General features: G+C 52.2%; 2 protein-coding genes across 2 annotated transcripts in view; one reads left to right on the top strand and one right to left on the bottom strand.

Annotated features, from left to right (window-relative positions):
- The window catches only part of TSPEAR (thrombospondin type laminin G domain and EAR repeats), a 190,748-nt gene that overhangs the window by 138,156 nt on the left and 35,289 nt on the right, over nucleotides 1–17,303 (top strand). Inside the window, exons 2-3 of the mRNA XM_044002431.1 lie at nucleotides 14,586–14,815; nucleotides 15,891–16,129. Of these exons, the coding sequence (XP_043858366.1) occupies nucleotides 14,586–14,815; nucleotides 15,891–16,129 (469 nt within the window). The remainder of the gene's footprint in view (nucleotides 1–14,585; nucleotides 14,816–15,890; nucleotides 16,130–17,303) is intronic.
- Nucleotides 9,233–10,238, bottom strand: LOC122754216 (keratin-associated protein 10-3-like). Its single transcript, XM_044002432.1, has one exon. It carries the CDS (start codon nucleotides 10,236–10,238, stop codon nucleotides 9,441–9,443), a length of 798 nt encoding a protein of 265 aa, XP_043858367.1. The 3' UTR covers nucleotides 9,233–9,440.

Below are 17,303 nucleotides of genomic sequence, written 5' to 3' on the forward strand. Positions count from 1 at the left end.
GAGATCTGAGAGATAGACAGAGATAGAGGGACAAAGAGGCAAACAGAGACTGATACACATGCAAAGAGAGACAGAGACAGAGACAAAGACAGACTGTCAGAGTTGCTGGCATAGCTGACCCTCTTAGAAGAGGGAGGATATGATGGCATCCCAGCCACACCTAGAACAGTAACCCCTGGCCAGGAGAGCCTCCAATTCTTGCTCTCCTCAGCCCCAGGGAGGAGAGAGTCGATGGTGTAGAGGGCATTTTGGGGTCAGCACAGGAGGCAAAGAGGCAGCCCCAAGTCACAGCCTCTTTTCTCTGTCCAAGAGGAGGCAGGGTCGTCTCCCATAGGGCGGAGCTGGGCTGCTGTAGGATGCTCCAAGACAGAGGGCTGAGAGCAGCCCTAGGAAGGACACAGGCAGTGAGCAGAGACCAGTCTGGCTCTGGGTCCCATCAGGGAGCTCCCAGCAGAGGTCAGAGAAGAGGATTTGTCTCCAGGGTCACTCAGAAGCCCAGGATGGGCTGAAGGTTTGGGATCTGCTGGTTGGTCTGTTTACTTCAGGCCCTAAAGCCTCAGTGGATTCTGAAGGGGGTGGTCGGGGCTTTGCTTGCAGTGCTGTGGGAGCATTTGGGATGATGGGCAGTGGGGGTGGGGAGGCTGCCTGCAAGGGCCAGGGCTCCAGGGCCAGCCAGCAGGTGCTCAGCAGTGGTGTGTGGGAATACCTTGCCACCTGGTGCCTACAGGCCCAACACCCAGAGAAACAAAGACACAACCAGACACAGACACACATACCTTGGCACACACAGAGACACAGACACATGTACACACTCAGATATGAACATGCACACACACACACACCCCAACATGGGCATGTATAGACAAGCAAGCAAGGACACAAGTACAGACACATGCAGACACTCACATGGGCACAGGCCCCCAGCTACCAGGGCTTCCCTGTGCTTTCATGCCCATGGTCTACAGGACCCTGTTATATTCTCTTGTCTCTGGGTCTAACTGCACCAACCTGTTCTTCCAGGAGGCCACATGAGAAAGGGCCTGGATTCTCCCACAGACCCACAGGAGGCCTGGAAACTTGACCTCCTGAAAACCTGTTTGCCTTTTCTGAGTAGCCAGGGCACCACAAGGCTGTGTACCCTGGGGGGCACTGCCTGCCAGTCCAATCCAATCCACCTTGTTAAGCACCCACTGCCTGCCTGCCACTGTACTAAGCACTGGGGCTATACCTGATGAAAAAAGACAAATGGTCCCTGACCTGAAGGGGCTTACATTCTAATGGGAGGAGACAATGAGCCAAGGAGGCAGGAAAGTAGGCAGGGAGAACAGGGGTACTTGGCAGTGTGGCATCTTATTTTGTGCAGGGGAAAGCAGGCAGAGCAGCACATCAAGGCAGGCTCAGCTGAGAGTCCAGCCTCTGCTCTCTCCAAAGGAAGGCCTTGGGAGGAGTCTGACTCTCTGCCCTCCTGCCCTCCAATCTGGGGTCCCAAAGCTGAAGAAACCCATAGGAGCCCAGGAGCCAAATTCCTTCCAGGTGTCCCTGGGTGTGTCTCAAGCCTCTTGGACCATGCTCTCTCCCCCAGAACAAAAGAGGAAACTCCTTCCTTCCCTCTACCCCCCACCCCCACCCCGGACCATCAGGCTTCAGAGAACAGAGGCACCGAGAACTTATTTGCAGTGTTTCCTCTTGAATTTATTGAAGTTACAAGAGTGTTCCGGGGGTGGGGGAAGCTGCAGTGACCCCAAGACAGGGAGGGACATTGTGGAAAGTAGGACCCTGGTGTCCCAGCATCTCCCCCTGAGGGAGGTCTGGAAGGGTCCCTGTGGCAATGGGGGCTTCTATGTCATAGTGAAGTCCATGGGTTCTGATGCTGCCCTGCTGGGTTCTGACAACAGTGACCTAGCCTGGGTCTCCTGGGTGGTGAGTCACACCAGAACCATAGCTTGGCTCCAATTTGTGGGATATGAGGGAGGGAACTGCTCAGCAGCAGGAGGGGGCACAGGAAGGTGCACAGAGCAGGGAGGTGCAGGAGGCTGGCTGGCAGCAGGAGGCCTGGCAGGAGGGGATTCCATAGGTCACAGGCTTGCAGCACATGGCCACACACACAATGGGTTTGCAGCGGACAGGCACAGAGCAGGTAGACTGGCAGGGGCTGGGCACACAGCAGGTGGACTGGCAGGGGCTGGGCACAGAGCAGGAGGGGGAGCAGCTGCTAGATCCAGAGACTGCCTGGCAGCTGGTCACCACAGGGCATGCTGGGTGGCACAGCAGGGTCACACCAGATGCCGGGTGGCAGCAAGGACGGACACAGCAGACTGGTTTGCAGCACAGGGGCATGGAGCAGCTTGGCTGGCAGCCAGTGGAGCAGCTTGTGTGGCACATGGTGTCTAGGGTCGGGGGGGCCTTTGGAGAGGAGCTGAGGAGGAGGGATAGGTTTGGACAGCTCCTTCCTCCTGATCAACCCTTTTATACCCCTCTGCAGTGTGTGTGTGTGTGTGTGTGTGTGTGTGTGTGTGTAAATGTGTATCTGTGTTTGTGTGTGTGCCACAGCAACAAACGTTGGTTGCTTTTTGTCTCTCTTCTTCCTCTTCCTACTCCCAAACAATATATGAAGGTTCTGTCTAGATCCTTGTTCAGTGTTTTTTAGACTCTCAGAAGTGTCCCTTGAGGGGTCTTCCTAGAGGCCACTGTCCCCCATGTTTAATTATATCTACATGTTGATTCCTTGTTCTTCCTTAAAAGTCAAATCTAAGACTTCTGGGAGAGTCGTCAAAGCAGGAAGCCCTTACCTTCCTGGTCTCATGGGGCATTCTGGGTCTCCCCAAGACCATTCAGACCCAAATATTCATTGGACACTTAATCAGTAACAAGGCAAATGGAGTTTGGCTTTCCAGGGAAAGGGGTTTCAACCTCATCCTCCTAAGTTCCAAGGAGGTTTCAGGACTGCTGAGGGAGTGGGAGGACCAATGTTGCCCTGGACATGCATGCTGCTCTGGGCTGAGAATATAATTGTCCCTTGTTTGCTCCTGGTACACAAATGCCAGTGCTTTCAGAAGGAGACCTGGCACTAGGGGCACCTTGTCTCCTCTTCTTGATGTTCAGTACAAAAGGACCATTTCTAGGTTTGGAGAACCCCAAACGAACAGAATCCAGGACCCAAAGTAGTGCGTTGTTCAATGTTCATGGGAATTATCCCTTCCTACTTTTCCAGTCTTTTTCTTTATTACTTCCTCAGTCACATTATTTTTTAAAAATAATAAACCTTTTTATTTACAGTTTTGAGTTGTGATGAGTAAAACTTAATGTATGGTAGCCTTATTCCTGTCCCAAATGTAGGGAAAATTAGCCAGGGTTTCTAATATAAATGAGAAGCTTTAGCACCAGTTTTCTGCATTAAGTTTTTTAAAGCATACCAGGTATTAGTAAAAAGAGAACCCCTGGGTCAGAAAGTTTAGAAAAGGCCTATCTAGCCTTTAGTTCCAGCCTAGTCTGGTCCTTCCTCAAGTCCTCCACCATGAGCCTGTCTGAGCAACAAACTGCGGAGTAACTGTGTGTGGAAGCTTTTGATGTGTCCGGAGGAGAGGCAGTCATTACACACAGCTTCTAGCTATTTGGCTAGCATCAACTAAATCTATTGGTTCACAGGACTTAGGGGTGTTCCAGTGTTGAGGTCAGAGTTCACAGCCCCTGAGAACACTCCCTCTTGGGTGTCAGGCAAGTGTGGTTTTAATCAAGTCAACTTTAAGTGAATTAATCAGTGAAGTCAATCACTCTCAGGCAATCCCATCAGTCCAAATCAATCTGGGGCCTTTTGGGTGTTGTCAAAAGCCCATTATTTTCTTGCAGAGTTCCAATTTTTATCCGTCCTTCCCTCCCCCTCCTCCCTCCCTGATGTGGTAAGTAATCAGATATGGGTTATACATATGCAATTATGTAAAAAATTCCCATATTAATAATTTTGTATGAGAAAACTTGAATAAAAGTAAAAAATGAAAGAAAGTGAAAAATAGCATGCTTCGGTTTCAGTCTGTATTCAATCAATATCAATTCTTTCTTTGGAGGTGGATAGTATGTTTCATCAATAGTCCTTTGGGATTGTCTTGGATCATTGTATTGCTGTGAATGGTTAAGTCATTCACAGTTCTTCATCCAACAATATTGCTGTCTCTATGTACAGTGTTCTCTTGATTCTGCTCACTTCACTATACATCGGTTGATACACATCTTCCCAGACCTTTCTGAAGTCATCGTGCTTGTCATTTCTTAAAGCACAATAATATTCCATCACCATCATATACAACCACTTCCCCAATTGATGGGCATTCTTTTGATTTCCTATACTTAGGTACCACAAAAAGAGCTGATATATATATATATATATATATTTGTACAAATAGGTCTTTTACTCTTTTTGTGGATGTCTTTGGGATATAAACCTAGCAATGGTATTGCTGAGTCCAAGGGTATGCTCAGTTCTATAGCCCTTTTTGCAGAGTTCCAAATTGCTCTCCAGAATGGTTGGATCAGTTCACAAGTCCACCAACAGTGGATTAGTCTCTCAGCTTTCCCACATCCCCTCCAAAATCCAACATTTTCATTTTTTGTTATATTTACCATTCTGATAGGTGTGAGACAATACCTCAGCATTGTTTTAATTCACATTTCTCTGATCCATAGTGATCTAGAGCTTTTAATATGATTATAGATAACTTTGATTTCTTTGTCTGGAAACTGTTTGTCCAGATCCTTTGGTGGTCCTTCATTCTCCATGGGGACCAAAACGACATCACTATGTTGGAATCAAGGTAGAGTGTACCTGAATCTGGTTGATTAGATTAACATGAGCTCAGAAGACTGTACCCCAGGCTGGGCACAAATAGTCCAGGTGGACATTGGGAAAGGAGATATCTCTAAATTTGCATATCTCATGTTCCTTTTGGGCTACTGCAATTTTGCTTTAGTCATAGAGCACAGCTCCTTCTTTGATGTGGGCATGCCATGCTGGCCAGTCCTCTGCCAGTGTCTCTCATAGCATGAAATCTATTCCTAAGTTTTTTAGAGAGACCTGGACAGTGTGCTTGTATGGCTTCTTGTAAACGCCATGTGAGCAGCTCCCTTGTGGGTGTTCTCCATAAAAATGTCTTACACAAATGGGCATTGCACATGTGAACAAAGTGGCCAGCCCAGCAGAGTTGGTCTCTCTGCAATCCAATTTGAATGCCTGGCAAATGAGCTCAAGAAAGGACCTCAGTGTTCAGTGGAGTATCTTGCCAGATGATCTTCAGAATCTTCCCAAGAGAATTCAAATGGAAGCAATTCGGTTTCCTGGCATGGAACTGGTGGAATGCACAAGTTTCCCAGGTATACGACAATGAGGTCAGGAAAAGGGCTCTTTAGACCTTCAGTTGGGTGGGCGGTCCAGTACCTCTTCTCCCCGCCCCCACTCTCCTCTAGGGGCTCCCAGACACTGAGCTAGTTCTGCCAGTATATGTGACAACCTCATCATCTCTGTGCACATTCTTAGGACGTATACTGCCAAAATAAAGTGAACTTATCCACAATATGCAAAACTTTTCCCTTTTCTTTGACTGATAGTTCTACATTCATAGAATGATGTGGTGCTGTCTGGGGGAGAAGCTGTGTTTTCTTTTCTTTTTAATAAAAAAGTATTTTATTATTTTCCAGTTACATGCAAAGATAGTTTTAAACATTTTTTCATAAGATTTTTAGTTCCAAATATTTCTCCCTGCCTCCTGTCTCCCCAAAACAGAAAGTAAATCTGAGCAATCTGATATAGGTTTTACACACGCGCGTGCACACACACACACACACACACCACAATCACATTAAACATATTTCCGTATTAGTCATGTTGTGAAGGAAGAATCAGAACAAAAGGGAAAAACCTCAAAAAAGAAAAACAAAAAAGTAAAAACAATATGGTTCAATCTGCATCCAGGACCCACAGTTCTTTTTCCTGGATGTGGAAAGCATTTTCTGTCATGAGTTCTTTGGAATTGTCTTGGGTCATTGCACTGCTGAGAAGAGTTAAGTCTATCATAGTTGATCATCACACAATGTTGCTGTTACTGTGTACAATGTTCTCCTGGTTTTGTTCCTGTCACTCAGAATCAGTTCATGTAAGTCTTTCCAGGTTTTTCTGACATCTGCCTGATCATCATTTCTTACAGAACAATAGTATGCTATTACATTCATTTACCACAACTGGCTAAACCATTCCCCAATTGATGGGCATTCCCTCGATTTCCAATTCTTTTCCACAACAAAGAGAGCTGCTATCAGTATTTTTGTACATGTGGGTCCTTTTCCCTTTTCTATGATCTCTTTGGGATACAGACCTAGTAGTGGTATTACTGGGTCAAAGGGTATGCACAGTCCCATAGTCCTTTGGGCATAGTTCCTAATTGTTCTCCAGAATGGTTGGATTTGTTCACAACTCCACCAACAATTCATTAGTGTTCTATTTTTTCCACAGCTTCTTCAACATTTATTATTTTTCTTTTTTTGTTATATTAGCCAATCTGATAGGTGTGAGGTGGAACCTCAGAGTTGTTTTAATTTGCATTTCTCTAATCAATAGTGATTTAGAGCATTTTTTTATATGGTAATAGATAGCTTTGATTTCTTCATCTGAAAACTGCCTGTTCATATCTTTCTTATGAATTTGATTTAGTTCCCTAAATATTTTAGAAATGAGGCCTTTATCAGAAAGAGAGGCTATAAATATTGTTTCCCAGCTTTCTTCCTTCTAATCTTGACTGCATTGCTTCTGTTTGCACAAAAACTTTTTAACGTAATCAAAACCATCCATTTTGCATTTCATAATATTCTCTATCTCTTGTTTGGTCATAAATTGTTCTCTCCATAGATCTGAGGAGGTGAACTATTCCTTCCTCTCATAGTTTACCTATGGTATCACCCTTTATGTCTAAATCATGTACCCATTTTGACCTTATTTTAGTATAATGTGTAAGATGTTGACCTATGCCTAGTTTCTGCCATACTGTCTTCTAGTTTTCCCCAACAGTTTTTGTCAGATACTGAGTTCCTATCCCAGAAGCTGGAGTCTCTGGGTTTATCAAACAGTAGATTACTGTAGTCTCCTGTGACTAACCGATTCCATTTTTTCACCACTCTATTTCTTAGCTGGTACCAAATAGTTTTGATGACTGCCACTTTATAGTAAAACTACAGGTTTGGTGCACCTTTTTTCATTAGTTCCCTTGATATTCTTGACCTTTTCTTCTTCCATATAAATTTTGTTATTATTTTTTCTAGCTCTATAAAATAATTTTAGGTAGTCTGATTGGTATGACACCGAATAAGCAAATTAATTTAGGTAGAATTGTCATTGTATTATATTAGCGCAGCCTATCCATGAGCAATTGATATTTTTCCAATTATTTAGATCTGATTTTATTAGTGTGAGAGAAACTGTGTTTTCTTTGTCTCAATGCTCTGGCCAAATGAGCACAATCAGCAGAGAATTGGTCCATGCTGTGTTACATCTCAGCTTCAGAGGCTGCACAAACCCCATATCCCACCTCAATGCCTTTGCCCAGGCTCTCCTTGGTGCCTGGAGTGCTCTCCCTCCAAACCCCTTCCTCCTAGGACCTCTAGATTCCCCTGAGGGTGAGCTCCTATGACATCTCCCATGTAGAGTCTTTCCTGCTCCCTACAGATGCCAATGTCCTCTGTCCCTCAGAAATGACTTTTATTTGCTTGTCCATCTTCATCCTCCTTCCTCTGGTAGAATACAAGCTCCCTTAGGGCAGTCCCAGTGTGACTTTTGTCTTTAGACCCTCCACCCCTCGTACAATCCCTGGATGACAGGAGGGTTTCCTGAACACTTGTGGAGGGCCACCTCTCCAACTGTCTATGGGCAGTATGCCCAACAACAGTACTGACAATGCTCCTGTCACCTGGACCTTCAAGGGGACACCTGGTGTCTTTTGTTAAGGGCCACATTTTTAAGTGAGTCTGTACCCAGAGGAGACAGAGAGGCCCAAACTGGGGGGAAGTCAGACCTCTGGAGGAAGATTCTTCCAGACACTTTTTAGGGAGGACTTGACAACTGTCGCCAGGGAAGTGGAGGTATATCAGACAGGAGAGAGAAAAGGCTTCTCTTTCTTCTCCAAGAGCAGAACCAGGAGCAAGAGAGAGATGAGGGTTAGCTGCAGATGCTGACTTGTTTGAGGAAATCCTGACAACTGATCAGAGCTGCTGGGACTGAAGGGTTACCTGTGCTAGTCACAGGACAGAGTCTGAGGGAGAAGGCATGGGAAGAGGGACCGGGAGCATTCACTGGGAGGAAGGACCCCCATGATCCTGGTCCCCTGCTGCTGCCTAGAGGTGTTTGCTATGGGTTAGACATGGCCTTGTCTCTTGGGGGACACCACCAGCTTCTCCCCAACTCGAGAGCCCTGGTGAAGGGAAAAGGGCCTGGGAGAAGCAAGGACGTTGGCTGAAGTGGGCATATTGCCCAGTGGGGCCTTTCCTGCCAAAGTCCTCTCAACACGCAGGAAGTTTGGATCCTGTGTTCTAAGCCCAGCCCAAGCCCAGTCTCCCGACTGCCTGGGGACCCATGGTGGTGGACGTCCAGTGACCACAGGAAAGGGAGGAGGGTTCCTGAGCCCGTGCAAGTCCCTGCTTGTGACCCTGATGTGTCTGGCCCAGGGTCCCCTTGACCCCAAAGGCCTATTCATTGGTAGCTCTAGCCTAGAGAACCTTGTGCTGAGGGACAATGGGGTCATTCCACAGAAACGTGCGTGACATCCTCACTAAGGGCAGGTGGAGGTCGCTCCTGGGTGGGAGCTGGCCTCGTGGCCAGTGCAGGGAAGACTTTGAAGGTTAGAGGCTAGTAGCCTGGTGGGCGGCTGGATGGGAGTGAATGTGGCACAGCGTGAGTTGGGGAGGGATTGCCAGGGCTTGGGTCAGCATGACCAGCATGTGCGAGCTGTGGTGCTCACTTCCTGCACTCTCTGCTGTGGCCTCCTGGGCTTGGCAGGCTGTCCTGTGCAGGCTTTGTGCTCCCCTTCCCTCCACAGGCCCAGGATGAGGAAAAAGGGCAAGTGAGAGGCCAGGATGGTGAGTTGATGCAGTTTATTGGCAGGTGGGCCCATGGACAGGGCCATCCCCGCACACTCTGAGCCTAGGGAGAGCCTGAGAGCCGCAGGTGGTGCTGGAACAATACACCCTGAGCCAGGTGTGTGTGGGAGCAGGAGGCAGGTCTGGGGTCATGGAGGAGGCCCGGTGTGAGCCTGGGGTGTTCTGAGCAGCCTGTTGTCTCTGGCCTGGTGGGCTCAAAGCCTTTCAGGGGCATGCTGGCCGTTGTTCCTGCTGATGTTTGGGGATGGGTCCCAGAGGCCCCTGAAGTCGGGAAGGGGTGGGGGGAGAGAGGGAGAGAGACCACTCTGTGTTCAGCAGCAGGATTTTTGGCCAGAGGTGGCAGTGCAGCAGGCAGGCTTGCAGCAGGTGGGCTGGCAGAGGAGGGACACACAAGAGGAAGGGCGGCAGCAGCTGGTGGCTGGACAGCAGGAGGGTGCACAGCAGCAGGAGGAGGAGGAGGTGGTGGTGCAGCAGGAGGGTTTGCAGGAGAGAGGCACACAGCAGGTGGCTGGTCTGCACACTGGCCTGCAGAGGAGGGACACACAGGAGGCAGGGCGGCAGCAGCTGGGCTGGCAGCAGGAGGAGGCTGGAGCACAGGCTGTGGTCATACAGCAGCTGGGCTTGCAGCACACAGGGAGGGCAATGCAGCAGCTGGGCTGGCAGCAGAGGGGTAGGCAGCAGTAGGACTGCACTGCACAGGGAGAGGCAGCACAACTAGGGGTTGGGGAGCAGGACTGCTGGCAGGAGGAAGCCCCACAGGCAATGGGCTGGCAGCAAGACTGCTGGCAGCAGTCTGGGGAGCAGGAGGAGGTGCACACAGACTGGCAGGGGCTGGGTGCACACACTGGCTGGCAGGTGGCGGGCACACAGCAGACTGGGCGGCACACCAGGGTCAGGCAGGAGGCTGGTGTGCAGCATGGGGCAGGGCAGCAGGAGGGCCCACAGCAGCCAGGTTCACAACAGCTCTCTGGGCAGTCGTCCAGCTGCCAGGAGGAGCCCATGCCAGAACTGGGCAGGCAGATGTTGCTGCCACAACTCACATCACTGGAGCAGACTGAGGCGGCTGAGGCTGTGGGAACACAGGGCCCAGAAAAACAGGAGTCTGCCATGATGGGAGAAGCTGTGCTGGTGCCTTGGGCAGCTAAGAGTAGCAGAGGGGTGTCAGGGAGGGGCTGGGTGCCTGATGCAGGGAGGGGCTTGAGCCTCACTGGGATTGAGGTGTGTGTATATGTGAAGGAGATGGAAGCTGTGGGGCTGTGTGAGAAGGTGCCCTAGCCTGGTGGGCTTTTATATCCCTCCTGTCAGGGGGATGTGCCAGGGGCAGAGCAAACCCTCTTCCCTGTTGTTGTTTATGGCAGCTTCCCACAGAACCCATCATTATGGCATGGTGACCTTGTCCAGGTGATGGACATCAGCTCATAAACATCTTCACTTTGGTTTCCATTTCAAGCCATGAAGCCCCTACTCCTGGCCTGAGACTAGGCTAAGTCCTGAGCATGCAGTGAGAAAAGGGAGAGCTGGTGGGCTGAGGAACCCCTGAGCAGGGACCAGCTTCCTCAGGGACATTTCTGGAGGGGAGAGCACTGACCAGGGTGATCCCAAGGACTTCCTGTGCAAGGTCTGAGCTCTGGATTGCTGGAACTGGGAGGGAAGATGGGGGAGGGTTGTGAAAAGCCAACATTGTAGGTTTGACAGCAGATATTGGGTCATAAAGGGAGGTGATCAGATCTGTGCTTTCAGAGCAGCCCCAGGGCAGTTTCATAGTGGAAGTGCCCACAACGTGGATTCCAATGGTACCTAGGGCCCCAAACCAGCCTAAAACATATTGGGGGAATAAGTAACAAGAGGAATAAAAATGCAGCAGATGCAAAGCAGGCTCAGCTGAGAGTCCAGCCTCTGCCCTCTCCAAAGGAAGGCCTTGGGAGGAGTCTGACTCTCTGCCCTCCTGCCCTCCAATCTGGGGTCCCAAAGCTGAAGAAACCCATAGGAACCCAGGAGCCAAATCCCTTCCAGGTGTCCCTGGGTGTGTCTCAAGCCTCTTGGACCATGCTCTCTCCCCCAGAACAAAAGAGGAAACTCCTTCCTTCCCTCTACCCCCCACCCCCACCCCGGACCATCAGGCTTCAGAGAACAGAGGTGCCCAGAGCTCCTTCTTCAGTTGCTGCTGGGCAGGAAGGGCAGACGGTTGTGTAAGCATTCTCCCATTTGTCTACTTGTGGGAAGCTAATTGAAAACTCCTTCTGAGGTCTGTGTGGGGACAGCATCCTGGGAAAGGCCTCTGCAGGCTCAGGACTGGTCCCCCTTTCGTGACCATGGTCCCGTTGGCTGGAACCAAAGGTTCTCAAAGGCAGCAACTGATTTTGCCTTCCTTTGTGCCCCGGTGCTGGCCAGCGTTGGGACACAGTTAGAGCTTAATAAACGCTTCCCACTGACTGACTTCTTGGCATCCCCCGCCACACGATACCGTCTCTCTCCCCAGCCCTGTACCTAGTTGGCCCCATCTTGGGGGCTCACTCAGTATGTGGTTATTGATGAATTCCCTCCCAACCAAGCAGATGGGAAGGCAGCCTCATAGACCAGCTGCCTGGGGGGTCTGCACAGCAGAGGGTTTGAGCATGGACAGCTCGGACCACTGCCTGGACTTTCCTTGGGCATGGGCAATGTGCTTCACTGCCCCTCTGCTGCCTCCTGCCCAGCCCAGGCTGCTGGTCAGGAGCCGCTGGCTTGGGTTCTATGGCTCACATGCTCAGCTCTAATGACCAAGCACAAACCTGTTTACCACATGGTGTCCCTCTGATGGGCAGAGTAGGGAAGGCAGGAGTGGGAACCCAGTGCCCTCAGCTTCCCAGGGGAGTCCTGGGTGCCCTTGGAGGATCTGGTGCACCCGAGAAGGGGAACCTCCTCAGCAGGATTAGACTTGATTCTAGCTGTCAGATTGCCCCTGAGCCAGGACAGATAGGACACTGGGAAGTGGGTGTGCCAAGCCCTGCTCCCTTGGCAGAGACTTTCTTCAGGGTGCCAGGGGAGGCCAGGTGTGCATGGCAAGGTGCTGCCAACCATTTTTCAGGCGTGATCAGGAGACGCCTCTCCAGCGGTGCCATCTTTTCAGCCCCCGGGATGGCCTGGAGCTGGCACCTCTGATGTTTCTAACAATAAGCACTAAGTACCTCTCCATTGGAATTTAGGCCGGTAAGAAGCTCTGGGGGAAATGGGGCCCTTGTGGATGCAGGCGACCTGTACTCGCCGCTTCTCTTTCCAGGGAGTGCCTTGAGTGCAGGCCTCATTCTCCTCTTGTCCGTGTGTCTCCGGCGCCCAGCATGGTCCCTGGCCCGTGCTTGATAAGTGCTCGTTAGTGTAGGATGTCTAAGAACGTGAAGAACATGGTCGCCAACTCTGCTCTGCCGGAGCTCTTCCTGGCTTCTAACTAATCGGAGCTGCCAGCGGTCGCAGAGGGCGGAAGGCCCTGGGGACTCTCTGGGCTCTCGGAGGCACCATGGAACTTGCCCCACCTGCCGCCAGGGTCAATTCTCAGGGATCCATAGCAGGTGCTCAGAGGCCACAGCCGGCCACTCCATCCCTGGAAGAGGAGCAATCCCCGCGGGTGCAGCAGCTCCTTCTGCTCTGTGGAGCAGGCCTTGTCAGGGGCCTTTCCCTGATACCCCCTCCCTGTGGGCCCTCATTCTGCTCCTGGGGCCAAGCAGAACCCGGCTGCTCCCTGATCCAGAAGGCAGCCAGCCATGTGGTACTGAAGTAGGTATCACCTCTGACCCCTGTTTTCTTGTCTCCCAGAGGGGCCTCTCTGGCTTCGTTATCCATAAGGATGAAATTGTGGCTGGGATGGACCTGGAGGGCACCCTGCCACCCCCCGGTGTCCCCCTGCACCCCATGCATGCATGCATGCATACACACATGTACACGAATGCACACTCACTTGTACACATGCACGCATGTGCAGGCACACGCTCACTTGCATGCGCACACTTGCTTGTACACACACTCACACATGCACATGCACACACGCAGGGCAGCTGGGACTCAGGGAGGAGCTTTTTCCTGGCCAACATCCCACAGTGAGTTGGTCTCGGGAACAGGAATGGGGCCCAGGTCTTGACTTGTGTTCCTCCAGGTTGGCTAGACAGGAGGAGTCAGGCCCGGGTGGGGGGTGGGGGTGGGTCTGAACCACAATGCTCTCAAGCAGGACAGCTGCTCTGGAGCTTCTGCCTGGGAATTCCAGGCTCCCCAGCCTCAGGTCGCTGCCCTGCCTCCTTTTCCCTTGTCCGGGTAGGTCTTCTGTAGACCTCTCTTCCTCTCCAAACAAAAGAACCCTCCCTGGCTGTCCCCTACCTGAGGATCTTCTCCTCCAGGCTGGAAAAGAATCAGCTGCCCATGCCGCCTGATGCCCCTCTCAGCCACTTCCACTCCCATCCACGGTGCCCATCACCGCTTCCTGCCCAAACTCTGTCTCTGGTAATTCTTTCTGTCCTTCAAGGCCCGACCTGGGTGCCACCTTCCTGAGCGTGCCTCCTCTAGAGCCCTGGGGTTGGAGTGTCTTCTCTGCCATGACATCTGAGGCCTCTTAGGGCCCCAAAGTTAGGGCAGCACTTGGAGGGGCTTGGGGCTGTGTCCTTTGCCCCCTCTCCCAGCTAAAGCCTGTATCTTTGCGAGGACGTTGAGGGGGCGGCCTACCCATCCCTTGGGGACTCACCAACAGGCACCAGGGGAGGGGAGCAGAGCAGCTGATGCTGGTCACTGTTGACTCTCTAACAGGCCCAGGACCTAGGTTTAATCTCATCTGACAAATGGTGGGGCTTGGCCTGGATAGCCCTCCAACTTAAAGAAAATGACCGCCCTCCCCCCCCCCCCCCCGAGATCTTAAGGAAGACGAGTACTGTGATCTTCTCCACCAAGAGACAGTGTCAGTGAAGGAGGAAAAGAAACCAGGAACCTTGGCCATAAGCCACAGCTCCTGAATGTGAAGGGCTAAGCAGGCTGAGGCTGGCTGGGTACCACGTGGCCTTGGGTGGGTCACTTCCCCCATGGAGCCACCAACTGGCATGACTCCACTCACGGCCTCGGTGTCCCCCTGTGTCCATGTCCATGTGTTGTTTCCTAACTGGATCAGGATCCTTGGGGGACAAAGCCTGGGACATCTGGGTACTTCGTGCCCCTTCACGTCATCGATTGTGTTACCCTGGGCATTCAGCAGGTGCTCAATAAATGTTGTCATTTTGGAGCAAGAGAACCATGACTGCTGGCCTAACAACTCCATGAAGGCCTTCCTGTGTGCGGGGAGTCCCTGTCCTTAGAGGCCTCACACTCTCCTGGGGTGGGGGTGGAGGTAGAGGAGGCTTCAGAAGTGGGCAGGCAGAGACCCTGGGGACAGGGCAGTGGCCAGACCTGGGTGCCCTGGTGTCTGAGAAGAGCTACAGCAGGTGCTCTCTCTTGCCCACCCACAGATCTACGCCCCTTAGACATCCTCTCCGAGGTCATCCCCCCGAGTGGCAGCGGCCCCTCTGGTGGCTTAAGGATGATTCAGTCCCAAGGGGCGAGGGGCTTCCAGCTATCTGCCGTGTACACCCCCCGCCTCCTGAGCTTCCCGGCTTCCAGGATTTTTCTACACTGTGACCTCTTCCCAGAAGAATTTTCCATCGTCGTCACCCTGAAGGTCCTCAACCTCCCACCTAAGGTCAGTGCCTGCTATGCTGGGGATTGGTCCAGGCCCCAAGCTAGGGGCAAGGGGGGAGGGGATGTCCAATCCCACTGTCCACATCTGGCCTGATGCCCGTGGAAAGAGCCCTCGTGCCAGTGATCTCCGGGGGAGGAGCTAAGGTTGGAGCAGGCGGAAGGTCCCGATGGTGTGGCCCCAGATGCATGCCCTTCCCTCCACCTCATGGGAGACTAGGCCACATCCTAGGCCTTGTGGCGCCAACAGAGGTCAGCCCAGTTGGGGGCTGAGCCTGGCTTCTTCCCTTCAGAGGGCTCCCAGCCTGCATCCATGGAACAGTGACAGCCATAATATCTGAGCTGCATACGGTGCTTTCAGGTGTATTAAAGTATTAAATATTAAGGGATTGAAGAAGCAAGAAGTCATGTCATGAGCCAGACAGAGACAGAGGGGGAGATACAGAGAGAGAGGAGAGAGAGAGGGGTGGGGAGAGGGAGAGAAGGAGAGATACAGAGAGAGAGAGATACAGAGAGAGAGAGAGAGAGAGAGAGAGAGAGAGAGAGAGAGAGAGAGAGAGAGAGAGAGAGAGAGAGAGAGAGGAAGAGGGAGAGGGAGAGGGAGAGGGAGAGGGAGAGGGAGAGGGAGAGGGAGAGGGAGAGGGAGAGGGAGAGGGAAAAGGGGGGTGATCTGGAAATTTGAGGGGAAAGGTCAGTAAGGCAGACTTCAGTCTTGGATTGCAAGCCCAAAACTCCCACCCTGTGTGAGGGTGGTCCTGACTAAAACACTTCAGTCTCTGGCCCTTCCTTTCCCTACCTCCAGCGTCACTAACTGTGGGTTCCCAATGGTAATGAAGTATAGGCAGTGTGGACCAGTAGAAAGAACCCAGGATCTGGAGGCAGAGCTCCCCGGGCCCTCTCTGGCCTGTGAGGGCCCTTGTTTCTTCCCAAACAAAAGGAGGGAAGGGGAGATGGTGTCCAAGGCTCCGTGCAGCTGGACGTTCCTCTGCCCTCCTCCCCTTGCCTGCTGCCGTCTGCTGTGGGCACAGGGCTGACCCCTGGGGCAGCCTCCCCTGCCTGATCCCGCCTGCTCTTTCCAGAAAAATGAGTACATCTTCACGGTGGTGGAGGAGGCCAGCGACACGCTGCTGGTGGGCCTGCGCTACTCGCCCAGCAAGCTGCACTTCCTCTTTCTGAGCCAGGAGCTCTCAGGCAGCTGGCAGACCAGGGTCACCTTCCAGGATGTCCCTCTGACCGACAATCGGTGGCACACGCTAGTTCTGGCCGTGTCTGAAGGCTCCTTCTCCCTCACTGCGGACTGCAGCGTGCCCACAGATGTGTAGGTGCCAGGGAAGGAGGGCCAGGGGTGAAGGGAAGGCGTGTGTGCCCATGTGTGTGCAGATGCATGTGTGTATGCTGCGGTGTGTGTTTATGTGTGTACATGCATGTGTATGCGCGTCTGTGCAGGTGTGTGTGCTCATGTATATTTGTGTGTGCAGGTGTGTGTGCACAGGCGTGTGTGTGCATGTGTATGTGTGTGTGTGCAGGTGTGTGTGCATGTGTATGTGTGTGTGTGCAGGTGTGTGTGCTCATGTGTATTTGTGTGTGCAGGTGTGTGTGCACAGGTGTATGCGGGCATGTGTATGTGTGTCTGTGCAGGTGTGTGTGTGCATGTGTATGCATGTCTGTGCAGGTGTGTGTGCTCATGTGTATTTGTGTGTGCAGGTGTGTGTGCACAGGTGTGTGCGGGCATGTGTATGTGTGTCTGTGTGCATGTGTATGTGTGTCTGTGCAGGTGTGTGTGCTCGTGTGTATGTGTGTCTGTGCAGGTATGTGTGCACAGGCGTGTGTGTGCATGTGTATGTGTGTCTGTGCAGGTGTGTGTGCTCGTGTGTATGTGTGTCCATGCAGGTATGTGTGCACAGGCGTGTGTGTGCATGTGTATGTGTGTCTGTGCAGGTGTGTGGGGGATCCCTGTCTCCTCTTTCCTCCTCTCGGGGTGTGTTTCTGTGCTTCCCTCACACTCCCCAGCAGTAAGGAACGGGGGAATGGGATGCTGGGCTCTCCCGCCATGGGCTCCTCCCCTCACAAGGTCCCGCGTGTTCATCTCTGTGCTTGGGTAGCCAGTGCAAGGATTTCTCTGCAAGATGCCATAGTCAGAAAACTCACTGAATTGCCAGTGAGTCAGTGAAGCCCAAGAGCAGGCAGGGAGGAGGATCAACGGGCAAAGAGAGCACAGCGCCCTCCAGGGGCAGGCTTGGAATGGGCACCACTTCCCAGAGTTCTTCCCGGTCCTAAGCGTTCACAGCCAGGGAATCCCGGGCCTTGGGGGCGGCTCATCTTTAGGGGAAGGTGCAGAGACTTTCCCACCCGCCACCTGTTGCTGGCCTTGGGGTCTGGGACAGGGCGGGCTCTGTTTGTCTCGGGGCTGGCCTGGTCCCAGATCTGGTGGGAGGGGGATGTTCTGAGGGGAGAAGTTCCCCCTCCCCCGCCCCATCACCTCCTCTGCACAG

Source organism: Dromiciops gliroides, chromosome 4, assembly GCF_019393635.1.
Source record: "Dromiciops gliroides isolate mDroGli1 chromosome 4, mDroGli1.pri, whole genome shotgun sequence".
Classification (NCBI taxonomy): domain Eukaryota; kingdom Metazoa; phylum Chordata; class Mammalia; order Microbiotheria; family Microbiotheriidae; genus Dromiciops; species Dromiciops gliroides.